Genomic DNA, 19,093 nt, shown 5'->3' with positions numbered 1-19,093 from the left:
ACGGTAAATATACTAAAACGTACCCGGGAATTTGAACGCTTAATCGGTCGTTGTCTGCTTTTTTTAAAAACTAATTATGATCACATTTATGTCAAATTTTCTGTTAAATGGCCTCTATATTATCGAAACTCATACTCAAAAAAGCATGTTGAAGCAGTTTTTTAACAGAGAAGTTTGTTTTAGATAAACAATATCATTTTACGGTAATCGGTAGCGCGTTTTACGACATCGGATTTTTGGAGGGAATACAACTCAGGTACAGTCTAATATCGACCGGGTACGTTTAAGTATATTTACCGTACCCGGGGTACATGTAAGTATACTTAAAAGTACCCGGGGAACATGTTAGTAGTACCCGAGCCGACAACGACCAATCGAGCTAAATTGGGACTATAGGCAAAAAAAGATATTATAAATGTTTAGATCGCCTACCGGACGTTTATTTTTATGCCCCCCTTCGAAGAAGAGGGGGTATATTGCTTTGCTCATGTCGGTCGGTCGGTCTGTCCGTCCACCAGGTGGTTGTCAGACGATAACTCAAGAACGTTTGGGCCTAGGATCATGAAACGTCATAGGTACATTGATCATGACTCGCAGATGACCCCTATTGATTTTGAGGTCACTAGGTCGAAGGTCAAGGTCACGGTGACCCGAAATAGTTAAATGGTTTTTGAATGATAACTCAAGAACGCATACGCCTAGTTACCTGTATGAATCAATTGCTTTACATTTACAATGATTTTCAAACAATAACAAAAGATACAAATTAGCTGGAAATTAACTTAGCTTCAGAGCGGATATCATTATAAAACCTCAAAAGTTCAATGAAAATGATCTACAATGCGTCCGAGTGGGCATAAATGAGCTGTAAAAGTGAGCTTTTAAGTTTATAAACGAACTTCACACATGTCATATCTCGACATCTTTGTACAGCACCATGTCATATCATTTTTTCATCAACACGTTTTATTTAAAGTCGAATTTTTCCACCAATACGAATTTTTCTAAGAAACCCTGGCGGAAATGTTACTCGGGGACGTTGGTTAATATAATTGTCGGTGAAAAAACTTTTTCACTTGCATACCTTAAAAGAAATTTGTAAATAAAGTGCTAAATATGAGACAAATCCCTGTATCGTCGACTTTAAATAGCCATCTTTCAATAAATCCTGAATATTAATAATAACCAGGATTTTTCTAACATAAATGGTAATACCTCCTTTGCATGCACCAAAATATATTTTATTTCAAAAATGCCTTTAAACAATTATACAACTGGATTTACTTACCCTACCGAAATTCTTTGAAATATATCGGCTACATATCCTAGCATGTCCAACTTCTCACAGCATGTCGGGTTTCCGGGGGTGTCAATGAAATATAAACGAAGATAGAGCATGTTTTGATAGATGGTATTCATGAAGTTGCGGATTCTTTGATTCCCGATATAGGGCACTTCGGATAACAGAGACTTTCAACAAATTGGGCACTCTAATAACCGAGTTTTATTTTCTACATGAAATGCAATTATGTATATTATGGCTATTCTTACCAAACATATTGAAGTACGAATCAATTTGAATTGTCAAGCGCGACACATTGGGAATCTATGCGTAACGTAATTACATACACTTGTGAACTATAACCAATGGCGTTGTTCGTTTTCAAAAATCTTATTACTATTAATTTATATAATTAATATTGTGCAAATTTTAAATAAGATTAAAATGCTAAATTCTGCTTTTATAATTATGTCACGTATATCCAAGTTCGTATGCAGAATGTTTTGTGTTTATATTAATAACAATGACGGGTATGCATAACTTTGACACCACCATCGTGATTAAATCGACCGCCTGTACCATTATTGCTATTGTTTATTTCATGGCATTGAGCAAAACAGTTTAAAAAGAATTTCGGACCTGCATCGCTGCTGAAATTTATCCCTTAGCAGTTTTAGAGGAGTGATGTTTCATGACACGCTCTCTAGTATATAAGTAAATGGCCTTAGTACCTTCATTAGGACATAATTATACATGCTTTAGATCAGCCGTTTCGCTACAAAGAATGTAATTTAAAATTAAATTGTACATGAGGTGAAACAATTTACAATTAACATCTTCGATATGTCTGATGAGTTACATTTTAAATGTAATTTAAAATTGTTTAAGCTTGTGTACTATGCGAAGATCCAGCTGTTGGGTGACTAGAAAACTGGAAAATTTATGGCCATAAAGAATGTGCTCATAGGGCATATCGCATTAGTTTCACGTGTGTTTATCACATTTATACGAAATCATTATCATATTCCAAAGGGATAAGAACATGTTTCGGTAATTCGTTTTTAGCTCATCTATTTTTTGAAGAAAAAAATGAGCTATTGTCATCTTGGCGTCGGCGTTGGCGTTGCCGTCGGCGTCCGGTTAAGTTTTGCGTTTAGGTCCACTTTTCTCAGAAAGTATCAATGCTATTGCATTCAAACTTGGTACACTTACTAACTATCATGAGGGGACTGGGCAGGCAAAGTTAGATAACTCTGGCGTGCATTTTGACAGAATTACATGCCCTCTTTATACTTAGAAAATGGAAAATTTTGGTTAAGTTTTGTGTTTAGGTCCATTTTAGTCCTTAAGTATCAAAGCTATTGCTTTCATACTTGCAACACTTACCAACTATCATAAGGGGACTGTGCAGGCAAAGTTAGGTAACTCTGACTTGAATTTTGACAGAATTATGTGCCCTTTTTAGCTCATCTATTTTTTGAAAAAAAAGAGCTATTGTCATCACCATGGCGTCGGCGTTGGCGTCGACGTCCGGTTAAGTTTTGCGTTTAGGTCCACTTTTCTCAGAAAGTATCAATGCTATTGCATTCAAACTTGGTACACTTACTTACTATCATGAGGGGACTGGGCAGGCAAAGTTAGATAACTCTGGCGTGCATTTTGACAGAATTATGTGCCCTTTTTATACTTAGAAAATGGAAAATTTTGGTTAAGTTTTGTGTTAAGGTCCATTTTATTACTTAAGTATCAAAGCTATTGCTTTCATACTTGCAACACTTACTAACTATCATAAGGGGACTGTGCAGGCAAAGTTATGTAACTCTGACTGGCATTTTGACAGAATTATGTGCCCTTTTTATACTTAGACAATTGAAAATTTGGTTAAGTTTTGTGTTTAGGTCCACTTTATTCCTACGGTATCAAAGCTATTGCTTTCATACTTGCAACACTTATTAACTATCATAAGGGTACTGTGCAGGCAAAGTTATGTAACTCTGACTGGCATTTGGACGGAATTATGGGCCCTTTATACTTAGAAAAGTGAAAATTTGGTTAAGTTTTGTGTTTGGTCCACTTTACCCCTAAAGTATCATAGATATTGCTTTTTATACTTGGAACACTCGCAAACTATCATAAGGGTTCAGTAAAAGGACAAGTTGCATAACTCTGGTTGTCATTTTTACGGAATTATGGCCCTTTTTCGACTTAGTAACTTTGAATATATGGTTAAATTTAGTGTTTTGATCCTTTTTACTTCTAAAGTATCAAGGCTATTGCTTTCAAACTTAAAATACTTTCATGCTATCACGAGGTTACTGTACCTGGCAAGTTGAATTTTACCTTGACCTTTGAATGACCTTGACTCTAATGGTCAAATTATTAATTTTTGCTAAAAATGCCATAACTTCTTTATTTATGATTAGATTTGATTGATACTTTGACAAAACTACTCTTACGTGACATACCACAATAGACTCCACCCAAACCATCTCCCGTGCCCCCCCTCCCCCCCCGAATCCTCCCCCCCTAATTTTTTTTTTAAGATCATCTCACAAATGACCACCACACCCTCACACTATACCCCCCCCCACCCCACCCCACCCCCCCAATTTTTTTTCTAAACGGGTAAAAAACACAAATATTTATTTTTATTATTTTATTTTTGAAATACCGTCCAACCATCGCACCCAAGAATCCCCCCCGATGTTATTTTTTTTTTGCATTTTTTTTCGCATTTTTGGAAGATAATGTAATAAATGTCCACACCCCCACACTATACACCCCTCTTCACTCCACCTCTCCCTCCTTTGTGATTTTAATTGAGAGTCCCTTCTCCTTTAAAAAGAAAATAAATGATCGGTCTGCACCCGCAAGGCGGTGCTCTTGTTAATTTACGTCAATGCATACATTTTTATTTATTGCCTGCTTACTATAGCAGTATTTCACAGCGAATTCATCTTTTCTTCTGATTCACTAAATAGAGTGTGTTGTATCTGGTAAAAAGTGTCGAGTAATCTGGAATCGAAGTGCCATTGTCTTTGAGATGATCGGTAAACAATTGTCCATGAAAATTTGGCATCAGACTTTTAAAACATTTGAATTTCTTCAAATACGTTAGTTAACTAAAATTTAAAATGTTGTAACATAAATGGACATATTGATCTTTTATTTCGATTAGTTGGCACGTTCTTGATTTTTTACTTCGCAATACGAAGTACTTTACCATTAATCGACCAAACAATGTTACGTGTCTGAAAACCAAATGAACAGAACATAAATGCAAAAAAAGATGAAGAACTCATCTCTCGCGCATGGCTTTTGTTGTTATCTTGTATCGAAGTGCCATCTGTTATCAAAGTATACGCATACCCGACGTGAAATAGGCGCGTTTTGATTGTATTGGTCTGTTTTTAATCGGCCATTAGTCACGTGCATCAAATTAAAGTCATAGCGGTCAAAGTCTGTATGAAGCGAGGGATTGATTTAATGTTGGACATATTCTCTTGTCATTTGATGGAAACGGCGTTTCCGAATGTCATCAAGTTAAACATGTCCCTCGTTGTGAACATATTGCTTTTATGTCGTTTTCACGTCACGAAATTCTTACATATTTCATTGTCTACGATTTAAATTATTCGGCCAGACAAATGCTTCGAAATATTTAGACATTTGTAAAATGTTTTTTCCCAAACGGTCGATTTAAAGAATTGTCACAAATCCCCAATGGCAACTCAGAAGAAGTGCAACATTAATTTCTTAAAGTGACAAAAAGGTGGATAGCTTTATAATTTTAATGTTTGTCATTTCATTGATTTAAGGAAGACCATATTAATGTAAACTATAAGCCGTGTAAGTGTTTGCATATTTTAATGGCATGTGTACTTGTTCGTCGCTATGTCCATTATTTACACTACACCACCACAATCATCATATTAAATGGACAGTGATTGCCTGAAGCCATCTCCATCAATTATTTTAGATTTTATATTAGTTGTTATATTTAGTTGAAGTATCTTTCACAGGTTCTACTAATCGATTAACAATGTTAGCCAGTGTATATTCCATCATTTACTATTCATTTTTTACCAGATGTAATGTTTGTTATTTGAAGGTCACGCGACTGATTTGAATGTGCACCTGCTCAAGTTGTACTCTCTTGTCGTTTAGAGCCTTTAAAGGGGACTTTGTTCACACTTTTGAAAATGAAAATTTTCTAAACAACTGTCATAAATTAAAAAAAAAGAATGACTACTTTATATTTAGACAGGCAAAATGACATTCCTGGCTAAGAAATGCTTAGTAATGTATGTTCGTGTATTATTTATCATCAAGTCGAAATCGACAAAATAATGAAGCCTGTTAACGCTGTTCTTCGTTAATTAAACAAAAACGTGTATTACCGACATAATGTTAACTCTTTCAGTGCTGGAACCGAATTTTGAAGGCCTTTGCAAACAGTTTGGATCCAGATGAGACGCCACAGAACGTGGCGTCTCATCAGGATCCAAACTGTTTGCTATTCTGATAGTATTCTTTGAAAAAAAATAAAAATAAATGCTAATTTTAGAAATTAAGCAGACGACATTTTAGCAGACGACAAATTTACCAGCATGCAAAGGGTTAAAACTACCCTCCGCAATTCAAGTGCCTGCGTGGTGTAGTGGTAGCTTTTTATGTCCCCCACCCACTATAGTGGGGGACATATTGTTTTTGCCCTGTCTGTTGGTCTGTACGTTGGTCTGTTTGCTCAAACTTTAACATTTGCAATAACTTTATCAATATTCAAGATAGAAACTTGATATTTGGCATGCATGTGTATCTCATGGAGCTGCACATTTTAAGTGGTGAAAGGTCAAGGTCATCCTTCAAGGTCAGAGGTCTTTATATATGTGGCCAATATCGCTCATTTTATGAATACTTTTGCAATATTGGAGATAGCAACTTGATAATTGGCATGCATGTGTATCTCATGGAGCCGCACATTTTGAGTGGTGAAAGGTCAAGGTCATGGTTATCCTTCAAGGTCAGAGGTAAAATATATGTGGCCAAAATCGCTCATTTTATGAATACTTTGGCAATATTGAAGATACCAACTTGATATTTGGCATGCACGTGTATCTCATGGAGCCGCTCAATTTGAGTTGTGAAAGGTCAAGGTCAAGGTCAAGGTAATCCTTTAAGGTCAGAGGTCAAATATATGTGTCAACAATCGCTAATTTTATGAATACTTTGGCAGTATTGAAGATACCAACTTGATATTTGGCATGCATGTGTATCTCATGGAGCCGCACATTTTGAGTGGTGAAAGGTCAAGGTCATCCTTCAAGGTCAGAGGTCAAGTACATTTTGCCAAAATCGCTCATTTTATGAATACTTTGGCAATATTAAAGATACCAACTTGATATTTGGCATGCATGTTTATCTCATGGAGCCGCACATTTTGAGTGGTGAAAGGTCAAAGTCATCCTTCAAGGTCAAATGTCAAAAAAACATTCAAAGCGGCGCAGAAGGGGACATAGTGTTTCTGACAAACACATTTTTAGCTCGGCTGTTTTCGGACAAAACCCGAGCTATTGTCATTGGCCATAACTTTTTCAATATTTAACATAGCAACTTGATATTTGGCATGCATGCGTATCTCATGGAGCTGCACATTTTTAGTGCTAAAATTTTAAGGTGAACATCATCCTTCAAGGTCTAGGGTCGAAAAAACAATGTCGAGGGAACTAATAACCTTTAAATGGACACAGTTATCTGACCTGTCCACGTATATAATTTTTTTTCTAATAAATCAAAGCGGCGCAGTAGGGTACATAGTGTTTCTGACAAACACATTTCTTGTTCTACCTAAAATACCGGGATCGAGTCTCAGGGCAAACACATTCGTGTGTTATCATTTTCCTTGTTATTATAATTATTTAAACCTAATCCAAGTATTTTCTATATTGATTCATCATAATACAACTATAATATTTATTGCGATGACTAGATGCAATTGAAACACTATATGTCTGATTTGTTTGACCTCTTATTAAATGTTTCTATGCATTGCCTCGATAGAACCCAAAACGATTTCTTTCACAACGTCGCCAGTTGTACGCCATACCATATTAAACTGTAATTGAAATCGGCAGTGTATCATAACACATAATAACGCAAAGTTAGTGTTTGGGTTTTAGGAGTTTCTCTTGCGAATGTTTCTATAAATATACGGGGTAGGGGGGTCTTACACCTAACTACCAATTGTATTTTTAAGAATAGAGCAATATATATCGAGAGGGAAATGTATCGGATTACAAACATGCTTCCTTTTGCTCGTAAACATTTCATCTGGAAAATTAATCATATAAGCGCATCGAAGGTTCATTAGTAAAGTTTCTTTGATAAAACGGCGCGCTTATATTTAACATGCGTTAGAATGTCATAAGAAATCATTAGCACTAAATTATTCGATATTTAGTACTGATTTTTCTTTTTATCGCAAATATATAAGCGTTTAGTCAACAAAAGTACAACAAGAGTTGTCAATGGTTTCAACATCAGTCTTTTTGCAATGTACAAATAACAAATACTGGTTAGCAATTTTAACATTTGAGAAATGTATATTGGTTTGATTGCGTACAAGTGTCTTAGTGATATAATACACATCTTAAGGTCTGCTTTCTCATATATGAAACCCCCGATGATTTCAGTAGAGAAAATGTGATATTCATTTACTTAATTAAAGTGAACAATTACCTATATAACGTAGAGCAATTCGTTCAAAGCCTCATCATAAATGTGGTTAGCACCGTGGAACGGTCATTGAAAAGCATTTGAGTTTATACCAGTTGAAGACATGGAGGGCCTTGCACATTACCCAGGATAAATCGCAATGCATGCAGTTGAAAATAAGCATGAACTTATGCAATTTATATTTAAATATCAATTATAAATCGTGTGTCTATACAATCAAATTACAATTATTTAGTCAATAATGTATGGTCAGCAGAGCAACATAGTTGCATTTTTTTTAAAGTAAAATTCAAATATCAGCTATATACCTTCTAATAGACAAGAAAGCACCGTTATCATATACGTGTAGGACATAATCCACATTAATGTTCTGTCAATGCGTTTTAGGTTCTTTATTTGTAGTATTATTGTTGCATATATTTACCATTCATAATATTGAACTCTTTCTATGACTACTTTCTCATTTGGAAACGCAATCTGAAATAAGTGATTAAGATTGTTTTTATATTATCCAAATATAATCATTTTGCAAATAAACGGCTAGATTTGTCATCTGTTAAAATGCCATTTGTTCCTGCACTAAGTGCAAAATTTCGCTTTACGCTTTCACAGAAAGATGTTAATAAACCCACTTAGACCGACCTTGTATCAAGCACTAGGAAAAAAAGTGACATTTTATGTCACGAATCTGGTTATGCAATTTGTTTTCGGCTTACTATTTATTATCAGCTAACACTTTAAAAGCTACGACAGCGTTAAGTGTCTTTGTTTACGATGTCCAACCGCAACATTGCTGGCATCATATCGATTGCTGAAGGTGACCAAGTCCCTTGAGAACCGTAGTTAAAGGAGTATTAAATTATTTATTTATTTCAACGGCTGCTATGTCATGGCGTCCAATTAAACATGAACAACTGATAAAATGTGGTTTTCGCGACTGGTATTTCGGATTTGAATATGCCTAACAAAACAGTGCGTTGCCTTCAAAGATGTGAAAACAGTAGTAACCGTATAGATAAAAGGAAAAAAAACGTTTTACCAATGTTTTATACACACATTGTTTTCAGCTCTCAATGTTCAGATTATCTAAGCGTATATGTGCTAAGCGTATATGTGTCTTCATGGCGGTTGTTGTTTATCAATAAATTCATCCTGACGTGTTAACAAAAAAATACAATTGACTCATAAATATATTTAATATATGTTGGGTTTTATAAAGTAAGACTTTTTTCCAATTACTAAGCATGTTGCGATCGTAATACTATGTTGTAAGTAAGAATTGTTTTCTTTTAAGCTCACCTGAACACAACGTGCTCATGGTGAGCTTTTGTGATCGCCTTTTGTCCGTCGTCCGTTGTGCGACGTCAACATTTGCCTTGTTCACTCTATAGAGGCCACATTTATTGTCCAATCTACATGAAATTTGGTCAGAAGATTGTTCTTAATGATATCTTGGATGAGTTTGAAAATGGTTACGTTTGCTTGAAAAACATGGCTGCCAAGGGGCGGGGCATTTTTCCTTATATGGCTATAGTAAAATCATGTTAACACTATAGAGACCACATTTATTGCCCAATCTTCATGAAATTTGGTCAGAAGATTAATCCCAGTAATATCTTGGACGAGTTCGAAAATGATGCCGGTGGGTTGAAAAACATGGCCGCCAGGGGGCGTGGCATTTTTCCTTATATGGCTAAAGTAAAACCTTGTTAACACTCTAGAGGCCACATTTATTGTCCAATCTTCATAAAACTTGCTCAGATGATTTGTCCCAATGATATTTGGATTGGTTTAAAAATGTTAGCCTTTGCTTGAAAAACATGGCTGCCAAGGGGCTGGGCATTTCTCCTTATATGGCTATATATGGCTATATTAAAATCTTGTTAACACTCTATGGGCCACATTTATTTCCGATCTTCATTAAACTTGGTCAGAACATTCATCCCAATGATATCTTGGACGCGTTTGAAAATGATGCCGGTTGGTTGAAAAACATGGCCGCTAGGGGGCGGGACTTTTTTTTCATATATGACTATAGTAAAACCTTGTTAACACTCTACTTATGTTATAAAGTGCTGCTTTAATGTATTCTTACAATGAACACAATGTTAAGTTAATACCCTTCCTATTTTGCATATTAAACTTGCAATAATCTATAGATTCTTAAAATTAAATAACACCATTAATTCATAACCTCTTTAAAATTATTTATTTAATTCAGTTGCACAATCTTTATGAACTTTGGTCAGAACATTTGTTTCCTATGTAGTAAAGTTTGGTTTTATTATGTCATTATTATGTACCATTAACTGTATTATGTAATTTTTCATAACACAGAATTTTCATAATTAACATAACTGTTTTAGTCATTATTACTTATGGTAAGCCTATCAACTAAGAGATAGCTGAAAGAAAGACACCATGTACACAATTTTGCAGTATCTATCTCCCTTGTTTAACCTGCTGAGTCATGTTTCCCAATCTATTTTTCGGCGTTAGCTGTATTAAGCCAGCTTTTCACCCTGACTTGACCTTTGTAAGTGTCCAATAATATTCAAATAAAATTTCCCGCGGCTAGGTACGAATGAATACACTTCATTTATTTTATTGGCTGATTTGAGTATAACACCAGAACATTGGAAACATATCCGCGTCTTTGTAACACTGTTTTACTGCATGAAACAATTTTATCTCTAATGAAAAGGCTCAATAGATAGAACAGTTTTACAATCAATTTTCGACATAAATACAGTTTGCGCGTTCACCTTTTATTTTCAGAGAATTACCAGCGCAAAAGCGTTTATATTAAAGGCTATATTCTCATATTTAGTACTTACTTGCATTGCATTTCAACCCGCGAGGTTTCGGGTCAATACGCGGCCAGAGTGTGAAAGTCATAGTTTATATACAGTTTATCACCGGAGTTCGCAGAAGGGGTTGCGATCTTTTCATTGAAGGAAAAAAATGGAATCTATGCTATTTTTGTCTGATGGAGTAAATAGTTCGTTTAGTCGCTTTGTCGATATATCAATATTTTAGGCACAGCTGTTGCCTTGGTCGTGTACAGTTGGCGTTAACAAGCCGTCGTTTCAGCAGCAGAATTGTTACCTAACTTTAATGCATTGCATTCCAATCCGCAAGGTATCAAGGTCAGTTTGCGGTCAGTTGCAGAAATCTTTATATAAACGCCGTCTCGTAAACTTTGTGCACTTGAAGTCTGTTTTGATCAGAAAGATACTAAATAAAGATATTCGGCGATATTATTGTGGTAGGTCAGTCATCGATTTTTAATATGTTTTCAACATTTGCATGATAAGGACCAATTTTGATAAAATTAATTAGAAATATTTATCCATTTAGACCAGTTTATTAAGCATGAGCACAATAATTCACTATACTATAATTATGCAATTAAATAAGATTCGAGTATTGCCGGCTGACCTATATGCACTCGTTTATTTTCATGTTTCTTGTGTTTTTCTATTCTGTAAATATAGATATCTGAGTAATAATATCACATAAAGCAAAATAAGCCACGAAATCTGGCGCAACACCCCGTAATTGATTTGCTTGTGATGTAGCTAAGAACTGCGCAGAAAAAAAGGCATCCGCTACTTTTTATCTCATAGAGATAACTTTTGATCGTTCATAAACATCGACCACAATCAACGCCGTATATCTTTTTTAAAGATATTTCTTGTTTCTTCTGCTCTAGAATTTGTTAGACCCCTTGGTTTCAAAACACTTAAAGGGTAAATACTTCAAAATGCATATTTTTCTAGTGTAATGACATTTTTAGCTAAGTTGTAATTTCTTGTGTAAATCTGTAATCATTGTTTTGTCACATTTGTTATCAGTTTGAAGCAAATTAATCTATAATGGGAACTATAACTGATAAGCCATCTTTGAGAAATTCCCTGCAGATATTGATCATTGCAGTGTGTAACTTTTTACCACTCAGCTTTCTTAGCCAGGTAGTGTCTGATACAGTTAGAAAACCAGCATGAGTTGCCCTGAACAAATTGATAATGACCACAGACTTACAGAATCATGATTCCTAGGTACTTAATTATCCTCTCACTGTGCTCTATGCCAGAGGTTAATATCAGTGGTCAGTAATACAAGCTAGTTGGAGTGTTTGATATATTTTATTTCACAGAAGGAGTATTAATTGCATGTGTTTAACAATTAACACAAAATATGTAATTTAAATGGGAACTTCATATCAAAACAAGATTCCATAATAATTCACTCTATATAATCATATTTAGGATATGTTAACACATATCAAATAGATACTCTATGAAAACAATAAAGAACTAATTTAAATTATAAGTTTCTGGAGATAGAAATCAGAATCAGAATAACCTTCAAAGTCAAGATTTACCTTTCTTATTTGCAGAGTTCATTTATCAAGATTTAATCATTTTCAGGCTTTATGTATTTAAACGATGTCAGAAAATTGAAAATAAAACGGTAATGAATGATACACAATAATAATAATAATAATGAAATGAAATATAAAATCGATACATTTTCATATTTCTAAATTGTTTAGTGTAAAACAGCCTACTGTTGAATAATACGTTTATAAAATTATATTTAAGTAAACGGCAATACCTTTAGTTAATTGAATTAAAACCAATCAGCGGTGTCATCTTGACCGGAAATAAGCGTTTGTCGAATAAATATTTCCGCATTACATAAGTGCTCACGAAGTAACATAACCCGTAACCATCCCGTGACCGGTTCACTTGCGTAAGCAAACGAGACCGCAATACCACACCTGGATACGACAGTTGAGTTCGAAAATGGTTTGGAACGGTAAAAAACATGGCCGCCAGGGTTTTTTTTTCCTTATATTTACAGTCACATTTTTTGCCTAATGAAATTTTGTCAAAACATTAGCTATGTGGATGTCTCGGACGAGTTTGAAAATGGTCGTGATAAGTGGAAAACATGGGCACCAGGTGGTGGGGCAGTTTTCTTTATATGTATAAAGTGAAAACATATGAACAGTCTAGAAGACACATTATCTTCATGAAATTTGAACATATCTTGGATGAGTTCAAAAATGGTTCAGGTCTGTTAAAAAAAACATGGCCGCCAGGGGGCCATTTGTTGTTCAGTCTTCATGAAACTTGGTTAGAACATTATTGTGTTTCATTGATATCTTGGGCTGCAAAGAACAGGTCATTTCTTTTTATCTCAGGTGAGCGCCTTTCAGGCCCTCTTGTTTAATTTTCGTACGCATAATAAATTTGTCTTCTATGATTTTACATTTCACTATTAAATGTACAATTTGTTTCCCAACTTTAGTAAATAAAATCACAGCACAGCTTTCTCATCTATAGACGGGTGGTTAAATTAACACATTTATGCCTAGTGGACTCTTCCATCCTTCTAGATTGGATCGATTTATTTCCAAAATTAGGGATGTCTAGTATTTTATTTCTATATTTATAATATTAATACAGAAATTCCTTTAAGCAAACAGCGCAGACCCTGATCTGGGTCTACCCTGTTTGCCAAGGCCTTTTTTCTAGACGCTAGGCTTAAATGGGTAAATGGGGGCGATAATTATTTACTCTTGATCCTATGCATTAGCAATATTTGTCGAAGTAATTATTGTATTGAAACACGACGTCGATTTTTTATGTAACTCGTTCACAGTCCATTCATGCCGTAATAATGTTAATTGTCTGTTCAATTCAGCTTGTTTTTAATCCTCAGCCCACTCACTTTCCATGGTTTTATATTAATAAAATATTTATTTTCAGTGTTGAATTCCCTTCGGATGTCGCACTGTGTTGGGCTACAATGATATTATGGTCAATAGAGCGAACAACAAGAGGCCAGAAAGATAATTGTTGGAATAATAATGAACCAATAATGTAAAATATTAGAGACCGCTATGCAATCCATTGGATCTGCAAGATGTGTCAAATCAACGAGGAACACTCCAATCTACTTTATATTTGAATTCCTGCATGTTTATTCGCGTCGCGAATTGAATAACAGCAGGGGTTGAAATGGGAATTTTATCGTAGAATAACGACTATTGGATAATAAACACCATTGCGTGAAAATAATGTGGAACTTGCTGGAAAACCGTTTGCAAGAAAGCATAGATTAACTTCAATAAAGTGATCATGGATCCCGGTATGAATTACGAAAATGTTAATCCGGTGAAATCTTTTCTTCCAAAGGACATTGGTCGGCGAGGTAACAAGAAACTGTTTGAAATGACGATAGGTGCCAATACAAATACGCCAAATGGTTGCGCCGTACAAATGTCTGAATGTCCTGAATCAGAGGACAACGCAACGGAATCCACGCCCATGCAAGAAGGCAGTGGAAAAACGAACAATGTACCGCATCTCATATATAAAAATTATCACAGACATGGACAGTTGTCTATCCAAGTGAAAATATATAACTTTCTTGAACGGCCTACTGGATGGAAATGTTTTGCATATCATTTCACTGTGTAAGTATATATGTGACAGTTTTTGTTGTGTAAATGACACTGTTGTGCGTCTAAAATCAATAGGTTAAATATTCAGTATTAACCCATGTATGCCTAGCGTCTAGAAAAAAATGCCCTGGCAAACAGCGTAGACCTAGATGAGACGCCGCATGATGCGGCGTCTAATCAGGGTCGGCGCTGTTTGCTTAAAGGAATTTCTGTAAGAAATATTCTAAATGTAGAAATAAATATACAAGACATCCCTAATTTAGGAAATAAATGGATCCAATTTAGAAGGATGGGGGAGTCCACTATGCATAAATGGTTTAATCTCGAGTTGGAATTGTACAAGTATTGCACTGTACGACAGCTTCGACAATTACCTTTAAAAAAATTAACACAATGCACTCATAACGCATGAAGAAATGAGCCATAATTTACCAATTAGCACAAATTGACTAGCGGATTGTAAGAAAAATGATTAAATCTCCTTTTATCTCGGAAATATTCAAGATGTTTTATTATTCCTATTTCTCGCACTATTTGTATATCCCAAACGATGTTGTTTTCGAAAACAATACCACCCCTTCTATCACTTTTGTAAAACGTTTCTCCGAAGCATTGTTGAAAAATGAAACAGTATTTTTTTCTCATATATATTTCGAAAACATTTTTACCGACATAATTATAAAATGTTCAGTTACTAAACTGATGAATAAATACCTGAAAGGCAAAAATTAACAAAAATGCGTTTACATATGGAATGGAGTTTTACGTTTCGAATCTATCGACACAAACGTGAATAGAGAGTTTATTCGTCCTGACCCACTTTGTTTGTTGAACATATATTTAATAAAAACCCAGATATGCTACACAATAGAAGTTGTGGTTATAAAGTACAATATGCGCAACATGCATTATGTCGAATTTCCTGTCAAGTTTTGTGCACACACAATTTTTTAAAAGTACATAGAGTTATCGAAATAATTACTTTATTTATCTAAATATAGTGAAAAATACCAACTTGCTGTCAGAAAACACAATTATCGAAAATTGTGTAATCGATACGATAGTCTTCTTTGAATTAAAACTAATCGTTATTCCTTTGTATAAATACTGACGTTGTTTTCCTGTATGATGCTTTGAATACACATTTTAAGACACAAACGTATTGTCATGGTAGCCTGTTGTCATTACAACCATATGAGCCTCGCTCAGTAAAAGGGGGCGTGATGCATGTGCAATAAGTGACGTCCCAGAATAGTCTGTGCATTCCTCACAGGCTAATCAGAGACGACACTTTCCGCTGAAACTGGATTTTCGCTGAGAAGAGACTATCTTTCAACGACAAATATCATAAAAGCGGAAAGTGTTGTCCCTGATTAGCCTGTGCGGAACACACAGCCTGATATTAGATGACAAACGGACATGCATTGAACCATTTTTCTCGTATTTGTTGCTATAGAACTTTCGTAGCAAAAGAAGATAAATCCAAGGTTACACATTGTCATTAAGACCGTTTTTATTAACGTTCATTTATGTTTATGTTTCTTTGATTCCAGATTCCAAGCCATGCTTTCGTGTCTAATAATTAGCGTTCTCTCTACCATAGATGAATATTCTGGCTTCGCCAACAAAATCCTATTTTATCTGGTAGGTCCTGTCTTTATTCAGTATGCGTCTTTGTGGTTGTTGTAAATCATCGGTTCATTGTGGTGATGCTCTCTTTCAGGTTTATGATGGTTTTGTTCTGCCTCATTAGCAGTGTCCTATCTACCATCGACGATTATGCCGACTATGCTAATCACGCTTTGTTCTGGATGGTAAGTTAGGTGGAATAGGTGCTACCTATAATCACGACCTTCCAAGGTTCTTAATCCACTGCCACCCATATCTACAAGGCATGTCTTCCGCTGAACTTGCATGCTCTCTTTCCAGTATTGGCATGATAGTTATATCCTCTTCGATGTTATTTCAGTAGGTTTTGTTTTTTATTTAAGTTTATATTTGTGTACTGCTTATACTATACATTCTATGCGTCTTATGTTTCAGATGTATACATGTTTTTTTTTGTTTTATTTGATATATTGTTGTGTTATATCCAGAAAAAGCGCATACCAACCACTAAGCTTACATTAAAATATACAAAGTATATTTAATCGTCCATATATTGGATATATGAAACTAGTTTTTGTAACACTTTTTTGTCCCCTACCGGTTTCACCAGAAGGGACTTATGGTTTGCGCTGTGTGCGTCTGTCTGTCTGTCACATTTTTTTTTGATCCTGCGGTTACTTAAAAAGTTCTTATTTTTAGCTCACCTGAGCACAACGTGCTCATGGTGAGCTTTGGGGATCGCCTTTTGTCCGTCGTGCGTCCGTCGTCAACATTTTGCCTTGTGTACACTCTAGAGGCCACATTTCTTGTCCGATCTTCATGAAACTTGGTCAGAACATTTGTCCCGATGATACCTCAATTGAGTTCGAAACTGGGTCATGCTGGGTCAAAAACAAAACTAGGTCACTAGGTCAAACAAAAGAAAAACCTTGTGAACACTGTTGAAGTCACATTTGATGCCCAATCTTCTTGTAACTTTTTCAAAATGTTTGTCCTAATGATATGTTGGTTGAGTTCAAAAATTGTTCCGGTCCGTTGAAAAACATGGCCGCCAGGGGGCGAAGCAGTATTTCTTATATGGCTATAGAGAAACCTTGTGAACACTCTAGAAGTCACAATTTTTGCCCAATCATCATGAAAATTGGTCAAAACATTGGTTTCATTGATATCTCAGATGAGTTCGAAAATGGTCCAGATCGGTGAAAAAACATGGCCGCCAGGGGGCGGTGCAGTTTTCTCAATATGTATATAGTGAAAACATGTGAACACTCTAGAAGTCACATTTTTGGTCCAATCTTCATGACATTTGGTCAGAACATTTGTTTCTTGAAAACGAAGGTTGAGTTTGAAAATGGTTCGGATCATAAAAAAAAAATGGCCGCCAGGGGGGGGGGGTTCCTTATATTTATAAAGTAAAAAAAGCTTGTGAACACTCTAGAAGTCAAAATTTTGCCTAATCATCATGAAATTTGGTCAAAACATTGGTTATGTGGATATCTCGTGATTTTGAAAATAGTCGTGAACATTTGAAAAACATGGCCGCCAGGGGGTGGGGCAGTGTTCTCTATATGTATATAGTGAAAACAAGTGAACAGTCTATAAGGCACATTTTTTGCCCAACCTTTATGAAATTTGCTCAGAACATTTGTTTCTTGATTCGACGGTTGAGTTCAAAAATGGTTCGGATCGGTAAAAAAACCTGGCCGCCAGGGGGGATTCATTTTCCTTATATTTGTTTAGTAAAAATGTTTGTGAAATCTCTAGAAGTCACATTTTTTTGTCCAATCATCATGAAACTTGGTCAAAACAATGGTTTTATGGATATCTTGTTATGATATATAAGCCGAGTTCCTTTATGGTTGCGGTCTGTTGAAAAACATGGCTTTAACTGGCTTTATAGTGTAACCTTGTTTCCACTCTACTATGAAATTGCCGATGTACACGTTAAATGAAATTTATGCATATTATGATATTCATGATCCCCATGCAGTCATGTGAATATTAATATTGCCGATAAGATATACAGTTAAATTGCCAATTTTTTATATTTATTTTTGTTCCTTTCTGAAGAGGATTATTATGTTTATGATTGGTTGGGGATGAAGTGCAACAAAGATATTTTTGCCATCTGAAAACCCTTTATTAAATAATCTCAAAATTGTAAGTAGAAATATATTTCACAGAAAATTACTTAGGGGAGAAACAACTGTAATTCAGGCCCCTATTCCTGTGCTGGCCATTTTTCACACATTTTGTTGCATGTACTTTAATGACCGCAGACCAATGAAATAACCATTAGCCACAGCAGGTACCTTATTATCTCTGACAGTTGCTTGATGCCTAACCCCTTGTTTACAGCCCTTTGCAGTGAACAGCATGGAATAGCAATTGCTATACAGTGGTATCAATTATATAGAGATAAACACATAAATACATCTGTCTGGCATTTATTTTCGTATAAAAATCAGCATGCTGACTGCATAAAAAGAAGAGATTACAACATTGAAGCAAGCTCTTGAAATATCAAATTATGTACTTATATATTTCCAAGAAATGTGTATACAATATATATATATATATATATATATATATATATATATATATATATATATATATATATATATATATATATATATATATATATATATATATATATATATATATATATAATTTAATGGGCATGATATTTCATATTTCTTAGCTTTAAGTTCAGTGATGCCTGATTGAACTTACTCAATATGGCTATTATTTAACTTATAACTATCACAAAGTCCCAGTGTATATTATGAATATCAAGAAAATATAAAGATATGTACGTAAAAATATCCTTTACAGCTTAGGCAACAACTGTTGTCAAAATTCTATTATATTGATCAATAAAAAATAGATTGAAATATTCTCCAACTTTACTGTTGAATATTTATTGGCACAAAACTATCGTGTCTACATGTACACATATCATATCACAGATATACTACTGTTCAAGAATT

The 19,093-nt window shown here is 34.9% G+C and overlaps 1 protein-coding gene across 3 annotated transcripts in view; it reads left to right on the top strand.

The window, feature by feature from the left end:
• Positions 1-19,093, top strand: part of LOC127850864 (potassium voltage-gated channel subfamily KQT member 1-like) — a 60,505-nt gene that overhangs the window by 10,718 nt on the left and 30,694 nt on the right. For 2 of the 3 annotated variants that reach the window (XM_052384204.1, XM_052384206.1), the window contains exons 2-3: positions 13,798-14,507; positions 16,049-16,139. In XM_052384204.1, the coding sequence (XP_052240164.1) occupies positions 14,170-14,507; positions 16,049-16,139 (429 nt within the window). In that variant the 5' untranslated portion in view covers positions 13,798-14,169. Of the gene's footprint in view, positions 1-13,797; positions 14,508-16,048; positions 16,140-16,218; positions 16,310-19,093 lie in introns of all 3 variants that reach the window. The other variant, XM_052384205.1, reaches the window with a different exon arrangement.

Source organism: Dreissena polymorpha, chromosome 11 (assembly GCF_020536995.1).
Source record: "Dreissena polymorpha isolate Duluth1 chromosome 11, UMN_Dpol_1.0, whole genome shotgun sequence".
Taxonomy (NCBI): Eukaryota; Metazoa; Mollusca; class Bivalvia; order Myida; family Dreissenidae; genus Dreissena; species Dreissena polymorpha.
Note: the sequence above shows the minus strand (reverse complement) of the source record. Positions and strands in the feature narration are given on the sequence as shown.